Raw genomic sequence first — 13,304 nt, 5'->3', positions numbered from 1 at the left:
CCTTTGCAGAGTTATGATGTGATGGGGGCAGGGGTACCAAATGGTATTATTGCAAAACCTAAAAAGATGTTTAAGTTGGGGTGGATTTTTAATGAATCGTTAACTATTTAATTACTAATCGATTCTCTGAAGTATTCAAAGGCATTGGTAAGTTGAAAGACTTTGTTAAAATTGACAATCAACCATGATATAAAACCCGAATGACAGGTTGTAAAACAAATGCTGTTTTGTGCAAAGAAAGAATTAGAAGAAATTAAACATGCGTTAAGACTGGATATGATTCTGTAGTGGCACGAAATTATAGCCACCATTGAGGAAGTACTATCTGCACATGCGCAATGGACTTGCCTTTCCAGAAGCCCCTTGAGTGCGCATGCGTAGTAAAACTAGTACTTAAAGAGTTTGTTTCACTTTGTAAGTCTCTTCAGCACGATACCTTCGACGTGACAACACCTTGCTCCTCAACGAAGCACTTTTCACCACGATGCTATCGATATGATGGCTATTTGCTCCTCTGGCATGCATCAAGGAAGCTCTTAACCTTCCAATTCCATTTAGAACTTAATTAGCGGCTGCTAAGCTGAATGACACAGGATTTGTAAAACCAAGCATCATCAAAAATAAAACTTATTTTTATTATGTTGTTAATCGTTCTACTGTTCCTTAATATATAATGCTGTTGAAAGGTGATAGAAAGAGACTAATGTCGCTATTGCAACTATCAATCTTTTACAATTCAAAATGTTAATGGCTTCCACAAGATGGGTTTCACCATTAGTTGGTGCAGCACTAAAAAAAAAAAGATGGCTGCATATATTTGTGTTTGAATCTACTCAGAAATTCAATGGAACTTACTGAAGCAAGCCAACACGCTTGCAGTATTACCATGGGTGATGGTGCGGCTAAGGTGTTGGAACAGCCAAGTCTGCACATGGACATCACTTGACACTAACGATGACAAGAACTTCACCGTTAGTGGCCCACTGCCTCCGAGCATCTCAAATACCACAGGCTGGAAGAAATGGTTCACTGACAGGTCGCAAGGATTTTGCTCTGTTCAGCTATGGAAGCAGTGACCATCCCATTTACTACAGCATCTAGGATATGGGAGGGAGTAACGGATTGTGTGGCGTCCCAGGTGAGGGACAAAGGGTAAGGCCATCTGGTCTCTTCCCATCACTTCTAGATAATCCCATCAGCTCCAGAACTGAAGGGATTTTAACCTGAGCCACAGCCCAGTATGACATGTGAAATGACCAGCATTTAGGTGGCAAGACAGACTGTAAAGATCTGTGGAGTTGAGGTACCTAATACAGTGACATCTCAGCCCCCCACAAGTGTTGGCTCTCACTCTGAGTGCAATGATGATGCAGAGCTCATCTAGTCTGAGTAGACCTCCTCCAAAGTTGGCCACAGGCAAGACGTTAATCCAGTTCCCTGAGAATTTCACACCTGCAGAAAGTAGGTGACACCTTGAAAATTGATCAAGGAAAGAGTCGAAAGTGGCACCTGAATGCAGACTGCTTCATATTTTCTGCTTCCATCTCTCCTCAACTGTAACAGGAACTGACAAACCCAGCTCTCTCACTGTAACAGAGTTTCATCCATCTTCCTGTTGGAACTAGTCCATGTTGGAAAAGAGAGGATGTTGCCTACCGAAGGGAAGCAAGCATGGATGGAGGGAAGAGATAGAGACAAGCACTTGCGCAAACTTAGACACAGAAACCATTTGGGCTAAGGAGCCTTGTTGCAGGACTCTAGAGAGAGAGTCTGACATTGACCAAACATTTGAGTTCCCTGAATATTAGATTGGCATTGGAGAGATGATGAAAATCTATAAGAGGGACTAATGCTGACAAAATACTATAACTTAGGAATCTATAAGTAATTCCTAAGTGTAAAAAAAACCTTGGTGGGGCTCCATTACCTCAAGGTTTTTTTAAAAGTTACTCAAGGTTAACCATCATGGATTGAAAGATGGTGTAGGGTAGGATTCGTGGCAAACGAACTGTATACGGATACTTCGCTGTGGGCTAGCTCGGAAGTTGGTCAGCTGGAAAGAAAAGGACTTCTGGGAGGAGAATGATAACAGAAGACTCAGTGACGTAGCTGAAAAGAATCTAAGGGAACTATACAAAAATAACTGACGACTTAAGCCCTATTGTACCTAAAGTAATAAACCTTTAGTAAATGCATACTCATCTCTACTCGTTTGTTTACGTATAGCTTAAGAAAGCTGTGACAATAATTGGGACTCTGGAGAGCTCCATGCTGATGACGGAAGAACCGTGATAGAGGGGAAGGAGTTTGTAAACAGGTTTACAGTCTGCTAATGTGAATCTGGAGGGTTGAGGAGCCAGAGCTTGCATTTGGGACTGTTGATGCTAAAGCCCCTACGACCAAGTTCCTCAATCATTGTCCTCACAGTTGCAAGGACCCTATCAGGAGGGCCCTCCCAAACAAGCATCATCAAGTTACCAAACATTCAAGTCCAGGCCAGCTTCCATCTTGGTAACATGGTCAATACCCAGTGCGAATAGAGCTGGTCCTAGTGGGTCACCCTGTTGGACTCCAGAGGCAGATGGGATGAGTTGGTCACCAAAAGAGAGATAGGAGGGTTCCTGATGAGATTACCAAGCAAACTGATTGGGCTATAGAGCATTTCCCCCTATTGCATGGAGGATGACATCCTGAGTGATGGAATTGAAGGCATCCCTGAAGTCTAGTTTGAAGATGACCTTTGGAGACTTAGAAGGCAACTTAGTGAAAACCCTAGTGGCATTAGCAGCAGCCCCTCACAACCTAGCATTGCACCCCCACCCCCCTAGCTGAGTTGGGAAAAATTCAGTGGACAGGCAGTTAGAAACCGAGGACAGACACACTTTTACTGTGAGTTGTTGCAGAATACAACCAACTGATATGGAGTGGAGGTCACCATTGGACTTTCTGGAAAAAATAATTCAGTGATTATCGCGTAAACTATTTTATACAATGCTGCAAAAAAGAAAAAAAGAAAATTGTATTTAGTGATGACCCAATGACTTATTAAGGTTTGTGCCATATTTAGAACACTCAATCTCTTTCTTTTTCTTCTCTTCTCTCTCTCTCTACCCGATCACAAACACACAAGAATGTGTGTGTGTATGTGTCAGTGTGTGTATATTTTCAGTTTAACTCTTTCCAACATCAATATATACATACAAAAAAAAAAAAAAAAAAAAAGAAAGAAAGAAACTCCCATCCTGTATCCTGTCCTGAAATCGATTCATTCGAATCAGTGTCAGAATGAATGACGCAGTTTCTGCAAAACTAATAAATCCATCCATCAGTCACATCACAACAATTTCTTTCTTCTTCCTTTTTTTTTTTTTTGTATTTTCTTCGTTCACTCCAATGATATATATGTATATATATATATATATATATATATATATAATATCGACATTCGTTGGGAGGCATTTTATTGCTGAAATCAGTAATTAGTGATTGTTAGCATCTATTTCGGACTAAACTGAGAGAGAGAGAGAGAGAGAGAGTTATACGCACACACACACACACACACACACATGAATGAAACTGTTGCACGCGCGCACCAAGTAACAGGCTACAAAAACAATCAAAACACATCGATATTATCTCGACAATTTAACTATTCTTTCGTTAGTGCCAGCATTCACGTCAACGAAGCACGTGGAACGAAAGAATGCCAAATATCCATAATGGACATTAACCATTAAATAGTCTTACTACTGATGAAAATGTTATAGAAATACGTAACTGGAACTTTAAAGAAAAAACCGCAAACATTGACCGTCGACCAAGTTACTTTTGTTTGTTGGTGACGCAATGTATTCATAATTTACAAGGGAAACCACACTGAGACACCCGGTAGCTTATTTTAACCGATTCAGTTAAAAACATCCCAAACGTTGTAGAAACACATTTGTTGTGAAGTCAAGCCCCTGGACTCTCGTCTATTTCTCTCTTCTCTGTATAACTGCTTGATTATATTTATCTCTGATCTCTGCTATATATATATTACCTACTATTACTGATCTATATCTGTCGTATATACTAATATAACAGCTACTAATAATTATCTATTGCTATCAGACATGGCCTTACCATTAACACAGTCACCGACACGGGTGGTTTTAATTGCTTGTGGATCTTTTAACCCTGTCACCAACATGCATTTGAGGATGTTCGGTAAGTTAAAGGTCCTTTAATAATTTCCATTTAATAACATAATCATCATTGGTACGTGTATACAGACATACATACACACATTTACGCACATAGATACACACATACATACACACGCACAATTAACTGCTAAAATTCTAATTATTTTAGATATCATAAAGACCAATTTACGATGGGAAAATAAAAGAGAGTGGCTGTTGTGTTTGAATTCTGTCCTATCGGTTGGTTTATTCCATTTCTTTCTCAAATTACAGTGTCTAATCTCCAGATACATACACACAAAAATATAAATATATATACACACAGACACATACATACACGCACACACATAACATAACATGACATATATGTGCGAATTTATGTATGTGTGCGTGTATATATGTATGTGTGTATGTATGCGTAGCTAAACACTTGAAAGCCATCCAGAAATTAAATTCGGCAAATCAAGACGAAAGTGAAAGTGAAGATAGTGAATCTAGAAATGTCACGAACAGCTTTTTTCGCTCGTCTCATAATTTAGAATTCATACGTCTCTGTTTAGAAACTTGTTTCTATTCAGGCTAATTACTGTCTTTTGAAGCGGAAATATAAATTCATGAAGTGGGGAACCTATGAAATTTGAATGTCCCCAGTGATGGTAGATTGTGTGCGTGCGTATGTGTATAGAAAGAGAAATAGATATTTATTATTCTTACATTAGAATGTTGACAGTGACTACGAGATTTCAGTTAGCAAAGCCATCGTTGAACTGGCCAAAACTTCGAAGTCACTGTCAGCATTCTTATATAAGAATAATAAATTCGCACTCTACAAAAATAGAGTAACCCATCAAATCAATGTAAAATTGTTTTTATTATATTATTATATTTGGGGATGATCGTGTTTTTGCCAAATTTAACACAATATATCCTTGGTCTTCAGCTAAGTTTTATTCTTATTATTCTTATTTTAGTGTCTTTTGTAAATCTTTCGTCACACATGCTGTGACCTCTTCAGCAACTCTCCATCCCACATATAACCTCCTGTTCTGTTTAATCCATTCTGTCTTTTCATGACCATCTCCAAATATAACAATTTCTGATTCATCACACGATTTTACAACAGGAATCTTGCAAAAAATTACAAAGACGAAATGTTTTTATTATAACTGAACATAATATATATATATATATACACATACATACATACATGATGATGGCCATCCACTCATGACTGAGGAAAACCAGTACTGACCATTAAGAACATTGTGTGTTCAAGACTACCTTATACTTCACACTTGCATCTATGTTGGTGACCAACAAGCCCTGCTTTTGACAAACATACATGACTGCAAGCATTGCAGACCAAGCTTTCTCTATTCATTACACTAGCAGTGCATTTTCGAGCAGCACACTTGAATTCTTCATGAAGAATGTGTGCTCTTTCAAAGGTATCCTTCCTTTACCTGTTTCTGCCATTCGTGGTGATGACAAGCATTGCTCTCCCAGTCACCTCCCACATTTCACAGGCCTTTAACGAGGACTTTACGCACTCCTTAAATTGCAGTCTTGGCTTCTGCCAGGGTTGCTTTCCACAAACAAGTTCCCCATATAGCATCTGTTTAGGGATCCTGCTATCATTCATTCTAACAAGGTGTCCAGTCCAACGTAACTGGTGCTAGCACTTCTCCTGCATCCGTCTTGCTGTGAAAATCATATCCATTGTCCTTCTTCCAGATCGGAAACCACATTGAGATTCAGATAGGACATCATTTACAAGACACCTATTCAGGCAGGTAAGAAGAATACTTGCCAGGATCTGACAGTAGAACAATAGCTCTGTAGTTGCTACACTCTACTCTGGCTCCCTTTCTTTCATAGAGAGGAAGAATAATTGCGTCTTTCCAGTCCTTAGACATTGTACCTTCCCTTCAAATTACACTAATAAGTTCATGAAGGGACTGTGTGATGTGATCACTACCAAATTACAGGACCTCAGCACAAATACCATCCTTACCAGGTGCCTTACCAAGATTCAATCCACTTTTTGCTGTCATTACTTCATCTATTAAGAGTATGGAATTTAAAGAGCAAATGACAGGTCTCTTGTGCATAGTGTTAGTCATTGCTTTGTCCACAAATGACTCGTGGTGTAGGAGTTCAGAAAAATGTTCAATCCAGCGACCCGTGATCTCTGTTGGTTTAGTAAATAGAGTGGAAGACTCCTTGGAATGCAAAGGAGCTGATGTAGAGCTCTTAGGCCCATAAACTTGCTTCATAAGATGGTAAAGCTTCTTGCTGTCATTTGCATCAGCAGCAGCCTAAACATCATGAGCAAGACCCTCCCACCTGGTGTTCTGCACCTTCCTGAGAGATTGCTACAATAGTGATTTTACACTGCTGTTGTGGGCCAGTGCTAAATTTTGCGGAACAGCTGAAAGTCCTCTGTGCAGCAATACATTGAGGGCATGGTACTCTACAACCAATCGTCACTGAACTTCAGCATCATTTTTATCAAACCAGTCTCTGTGTCTGGCAGTAGCACATCCCAGTGTTTCAGCAGCACATTGAAAAACTTGGTCTCGAAAATCTTCCCATGTTGTAGTATTTTCAATGCTGGATTCTGAAGCTCTTTCCTCATCACAGCATCATATATCTTATGGACATTCAGACACTGAGGAATGCCAACTGGTCCTCTTCTTTCTTTCATTCTGATCATCATCTGGAGCTTTGCTTGCACCAGGCTGTGGTCTGTCCAGTGCTCTGAACCATGAAAGGACTTGACATCACAAAATGTCATGCTTGCAAATGATAGTTCAGTAAGTGTCAAACTTTAGACCTTGGATGTATCCACATTGTTGTGTGATCACCCCTGTGCATGAAATGAGTGCTTGCAATGTAAAGTCCATATTCCTCACAAAGCTCCAGAAACATGAGACCATTTTTATTCATCTTCCCTATACCAAAACGTCCAATCTGTTCCAACCCTGGCATTGAAATCCCCCAGCAGAGTGACTTCATCAGAATTGGGGATTTTCCTAAGTATGGCTCTCAACTGGGTATAGAAAAAAGTTTTATCTTCATCACAATTAGTCAGAGTAGGTGCATAGGCACTTATTAAAGTAGCAAACTGCCCACTTCTCAGGTGCAAATGTAGAGTCATTAGATGTTCATTTATAAGAACAGGAAGCTCCTCCAAATTCTTAAAGATTTCAGATCAAACTGCAAAGCCAACAACAGCCTCTTTGTACTCCTTTGGTTTCCCCTTCCAAAAAAAAAGGTGTATTCACCTCCTACTTTCTCAAGCTGACCATCACCTTCTACATGAATTTCTGAAAGTGCAGCTATATCAGTGTTATAACGGTTCAACTTGCAAGCAACAAGTGCAGTGCATCTTTCAAGCCTACAGTCACTCTTCAAGATTTTATAAGTATTCTCTTTGCTTTTCAAGCGCAAGATGGACATCTATCAGTTGTGAAAGACAGGCAATTTTTGGTTCACCTTTTCTGGAACCTCCCTGGCCTCTGGGTGAGCAGTGCCCTCCCCAAATGGAGCTGCTCAGATACCCATGCAGCAACCAAATCCCGTCACTGTCTTTGGTGACAAGGAGATGACTTTATATCTAACATGGGCTCCCTACATGCAGGTCGCTGACTACAAGCTTCCAATCTGTCAGGTCTGCATGCTTCCCATCACCAAGGACTTTCAAATTACAGCTGGCGTTAGGAAGGGCATCCAGCTGTAGAAACTCTGCCAAATCAGATTGGAGCCTGGTGTAGCCATCTGGTTTCACCAGTCCTCAGTCAAATCGTCCAACCCATGCTAGCATGGAAAGCGGACGTTAAACGATGATGATGATGATGTATTTAAGAAAAAAAGGGAGCGAGAGAGAGAGAAAGAAGCAATACACATGTAAAGGAAAAAGTCAACAATGCCTTTGCAAAGTCTTAGGCCCAATAAGGTTTGCATGACACCTCATAGACCCTCTCAAGGACTCTATTGACATTACCCAGAGACAAGTTGAGGCAAAAAAAATGAAATAATGCATTCAAAAAATTTTATTCCAGCCATCTCTCATGTCAGACCCTTTTATTAAACACTAAATAATTAGGGAGGCATAGTGTAGTGGTGTGAGTTTTGCAGCTTGTTAGATGTCTGCTGTGTTTATTTTTGACTCTTGACATTCTGAGTTCAAATCCTGCAGAATATTCATCTTTGCTGTTCCTCTTTCATGGTTGGAAAAGTACTAGTCATTATGTACCTGGTGATCATTTGAATTGAAAATATGGAGAACTCTCTCATAAATCTGATCAGTTTTCAAGGTGTCTCGGAGGACTGGATTGATGCCCTGCCTGTGGTCAACATTGGTGGTCTACTCAGCCTGGATGAGCTCTGCGTCTCCATTGCACTCAGAGTTGGGGGTCTGAGATGGTGCTGTGATAAGCCGTCACAGGCTTCCATGGTTTGTCTTACTGCCTAAATGCTGGTTGTTTTGCTTGTCACACCAATGTTTTTTTTCTCTTTCTTAATCATTAAGTGGGCCCTGGCTCAGGTTAAAATCCTTTCAGTTGTGGAAGTGATGGGAAGAAATGGTCTTATTTTTTGTCCCTGGGTAAGAGGTAGGTGTCTCATCTGGGATGTCACAGTCTCTGACTCCTTTGCTGCTTCCTACATCCTGGATTCTGCAGGAAATGTGATGGTCACTGCTTCTGTAGCTAAACGGAACAAAATCCTTAACTACTGGGTCTTGTCCGTGAACCATTTCTTTCAGCCTGTGGTGTTTGAGATGTTTGGAAGGGCAAGGCTGCTAACAGGGAAGCTCTTGTCATCATTGATGGTTTGCCTCACCAAGGCGTTTGGGGTACTGCTTGTGAAGGCACTTGCCTGTTCTAATACCTTAACCCTGCCATTGCCCATTGTAATGCCACAAGCATGTTGGCTTGCTTCAGTAGGTTCCGTTGAATCTTGTGGTTTGTGACCAGCTGATGCACTTGGTGTTGCATTAATGTTTTTCTGCTTTTCTTTCTTCCTCTTTGTCTCCTTTTTTTCCTTTCTTTGCTCATGTTTGTGTTTTCTCCTGGTTTTGGATTTGGTTGCCCTTCATAAACATCAGCCTCTCAAAGTTACCACCTGACAGGCTGGCTCTCTTGGCCCTCAAACTATCTTTGCCTATAGAGAATAGGCACTCAACTACAGCACTGGATGGTGGTGTTATACTTGGTGAACAGATTGATCAAGACTTCAGTCAGGACCTTCTTCGAGATGGCCTCCAGCCAGTTCTTCACCAAGTTCTGTGCCTTGGATTTCAGTGACCTGTGGCTCCTGCTCTCCTGGAATTGAGTGATGTTGCTGAAGAAATCATCTTCCTCATCCTTATTGCTGCTGGTGCTGCTGCCTTCTTCATTGGTCTCCATTAGGGCTGTCTCTATGACGGTTTCCATGGCGTTCGTTACTCTGCTAACCTGGTTATTATTATACTGCTCCAGCTAGAACGGGTGAAACTTGGGATGGAAGGCAGCAGCTAGCTGTCACTATAGATCTTCTAAGAGGAGCACAAACCTTTTTGTGATGCCTTGTCGGCATTCACGCTGGTCACCAGTTTGAAGGTATGGGCCTTGGTTACCAATTTGAAGGTATGGGCCTTGGTTACCAGTTTGAAGGTATGGGCCTTCGTGTGCACTGGCAAGTTTAAGCCCAGGCCACTGGACTCATCAAGGATGGCATCAACAGAGACGTACTCAATTTCGTCCACATCCCCAGCCTTGGGATCCACATGCAGGTCCACATCCTCAGTGTCCTCCATGTTTGGATTGGCAGCAGCCTTAGGAATGTCTGGCAAGAGTCTAGCAACTTTTCTACCAAACTGCATAAATGTCTTAACAAAGTTTTTGCTATTGTCCATCACGGTCCTGGTCACCTTGTCTTGTAGATGGAACTTGTAATGGGTGTCCACCATGGCCTTAGGCAAGAACATCAAGGTCTGATGTCCTCTGAGCCAAGAGCAAGCCAGGATTGCGTGTTGTCTCATGTGGGTTTTGGGGCCCAGCCAGTGTGCCATCATCCCCAGGTAGGATCTGTTGTAGACTGACCAGCAGTCCATGGTGGTCACCACCCTGGGGACATCTTTGAACAATCTGTAATTAGAAAATGTTAATTTGTAAAGAGACATAAATTAAGATAGAAGCTTATAGTTATATATATATATATATATATATATATATATATATATATATATATATATATATATATATTAATATATATATATATATATTAATATATAGTATTAGGGAAAAGAACCAAGATCTATGAACTCATCGATGAAAATCCACTGTCACATATAGAAAAAATTTATAATTAAAAGTACAGTAAATAAGTATAATATAATACAAAGTAAATATCATAAGATCAAGATAGTATAAAATATATATTAATATATTTTATACTGTGAAGCTTAATTTAATTTTAATTTTTAATAAATTGATTTTAATTGAGTTTTTACCTGTATTTTTGGATTTTATCCCTAATATTATTATTATTATTATATATATATATATATATATATATATATATATATATATATATATATATATATATATATATATATATATATAGTGTAGTATATTGCCACTTAAGTGTGGCTGACCCCTAGGGGTGGATGTTACTGTTGCTTTTAGCCCCAGGAGGACATCTCCTCCAGCTGGCTTATCGACACACGACTGTGTCCTGTTTGCCAAGCAACAGTAACATCCACCCCTAGGGGTCAGCCACACTTAAGTGGCAATATACTACACTTTATCGTGCAGTTACTGTTAATACTTCATTTAGAGAATTAACATTGCTTGTTTTCACCTTTTCAATATCAGTGAAGAATTTCACTGGAAAAGAAGATATAAATTTGCCAGGTTTTTGTCTCTCTCACCAAGGTCATCAGCTGTCGAACGCCGACGAAGGGAAATAACCCTGAAATCCGGATACGTTCGTGCTGCTGATCGAGGTGAGAGGGATAACTTCCCTTGGCAAACAGGACACAGTCGTGTGTCGATAAGCCAGCTGGAGGAGATGTCCTCCTGGGGCTAAAAGCAACAGTAACATCCACCCCTAGGGGTCAGCCACACTTAAGTGGCAATATACTACACTTTATCGTGCAGTTACTGTTAATACTTCATTTAGAGAATTAACATTGCTTGTTTTCACCTTTTCAATATCAGTGAAGAATTTCACTGGAAAAGAAGATATAAATTTGCCAGGTTTTTGTCTCTCTCACCAAGGTCATCAGCTGTCGAACGCCGACGAAGGGAAATAACCCTGAAATCCGGATACGTTCGTGCTGCTGATCGAGGTGAGAGGGATAACTTCCCTTGGCAAACAGGACACAGTCGTGTGTCGATAAGCCAGCTGGAGGAGATGTACTCCTGGGGCTAAAAGCAACAGTAACATCCACCCCTAGGGGTCAGCCACACTTAAGTGGCAATATACTACACTTTATCGTGCAGTTACTGTTAATACTTCATTTAGAGAATTAACATTGCTTATATATATATATATATATATATATATATATATATATATATATATATACATATACACACACACATATATATGTATATTTATGGAGTATATATATATATACACACACACACACACACACACACACACACACTACACATATATATATCATCATCATCATCATCATCGTTTAACGTCCGCTTTCCATGCTAGCATGGGTTGGACGATTTGACTGAGGACTGGTGAAACCGGATGGCAACACCAGGCTCCAATCTAATTTGGCAGAGTTTCTACAGCTGGATGCCCTTCCTAACGCCAACCACTCAGAGAGTGTAGTGGGTGCTTTTACGTGTCACCCGCACGAAAACTGCCACGCTCGAAATGGTGTCTTTTATGTGCCACCTGCACAAGAGCCAGTCCAGGGGCACTGGCAACGATCTCGCTCGAAAACCCTACAAGGCCAGTCAGGCGGTACTGGCAACGGTCACGCTCAGGATGGTACCTCTTATGTGCCACCCGCACAAGAGCCAGTCCAGGGGCCCTGGCAACGATCTCACTTGGCTTGCCGGGTCTTCTTACGCACAGCACATTTCCAAAGGTCTCGGTCAGTAGTCATCGCCTCGGTGAGGCCCAATGTTCGAAGGTCTTGCCTCACCGCCTCAGCCCAGGTCTTCCTGGGCCTACCTCTTCCACGGGTTCCCTCAACTGTTAGGGTGTGACACTTTTTCACGCAGCTATCCTCATTCATTCTCACCACATGTCCAAACCAGCGCAATCGTCTCTCTTGCACACCACAACTGATGCTTCTTATGTTCAGCTTTTCTCTCAAGATACTTACACTCTGATGGGCATGCACATTTACATTACACATCCAGCGGAGCATACTGGCTTCATTCCTTGCGAGCTTACGCATGTCCTCAGCAGTCACAGCCCATGTTTCACTGCCATGTAGCATGGCTGTTCGTACACATGCGTCATACAGTCTGCCTTTTACTCTGAGTGAGAGTCCCTTTGTCGCCAGCAGAGGTAAGAGCTCTCTAAACTTGGCCCAGGCTATTCTTATTCTAGCAGCTACACTTTCAGCGCACCCACCCCCACTACTAACTTGGTCACCCAGATAGCGGAAGCTATCGACTACCTCTAGTTTTTCTCCCTGGAATGAGATAGAAGTTGTTTCCTGTTTGTTTACAGTGTTTATTGCACCTGAACATCTGCCACATACAAAAACTAACTTCGTAGTTAATCTGCCTTTGATATTGCTGCACCTCTTATGTGTCCATAGCTTGCACCGGGTACATCTATATATATATATATATATATATATATATATATATATATATATATATATATATATATTTCGTTTTGGGATTTGGTCTGCAAGATTCTTTATGTGAGTTTGTGTGTTGAAGCATATTCTGTTGTGTCTGGGGAGAGCCATACTCTTTTGCCGCCTTATAATTTAACAGACTCACCGGTAAAATTTCCACTCATTTCTTTTTCCTTTTTCGAAAATTTTTCTAAAAGGTTGCAAGACGCAATGAAAGTTTTAGAAAAATTTTAAAAAATAAGTGGAAATTTTACAAGTGAGTGTGTTAAATTATAAGGCGCCAAAAG

At 40.6% G+C, this 13,304-nt stretch overlaps 1 protein-coding gene across 3 annotated transcripts in view; it reads left to right on the top strand.

The window, feature by feature from the left end:
• Positions 1-2,830: 2,830 nt before the first annotated feature.
• Positions 2,831-13,304, top strand: part of LOC106870756 (nicotinamide/nicotinic acid mononucleotide adenylyltransferase 1) — a 39,239-nt gene continuing 28,765 nt past the window's right edge. The window contains exons 1-2 of one of the 3 annotated variants that reach the window (XM_052975170.2): positions 2,831-3,050; positions 4,114-4,209. In XM_052975170.2, coding sequence (XP_052831130.1) covers positions 4,116-4,209 — 94 coding nt within the window. In that variant the 5' untranslated portion in view covers positions 2,831-3,050; positions 4,114-4,115. Of the gene's footprint in view, positions 3,051-3,544; positions 4,210-13,304 lie in introns of those variants that run through there. The other 2 variants (XM_014916952.3, XM_014916951.3) reach the window with 2 other exon arrangements.

Source organism: Octopus bimaculoides, chromosome 2 (assembly GCF_046866305.1).
Source record: "Octopus bimaculoides isolate indiv1 chromosome 2, ASM4686630v1, whole genome shotgun sequence".
Classification (NCBI taxonomy): domain Eukaryota; kingdom Metazoa; phylum Mollusca; class Cephalopoda; order Octopoda; family Octopodidae; genus Octopus; species Octopus bimaculoides.
This window is presented reverse-complemented; position numbering and strand designations above follow the sequence as displayed.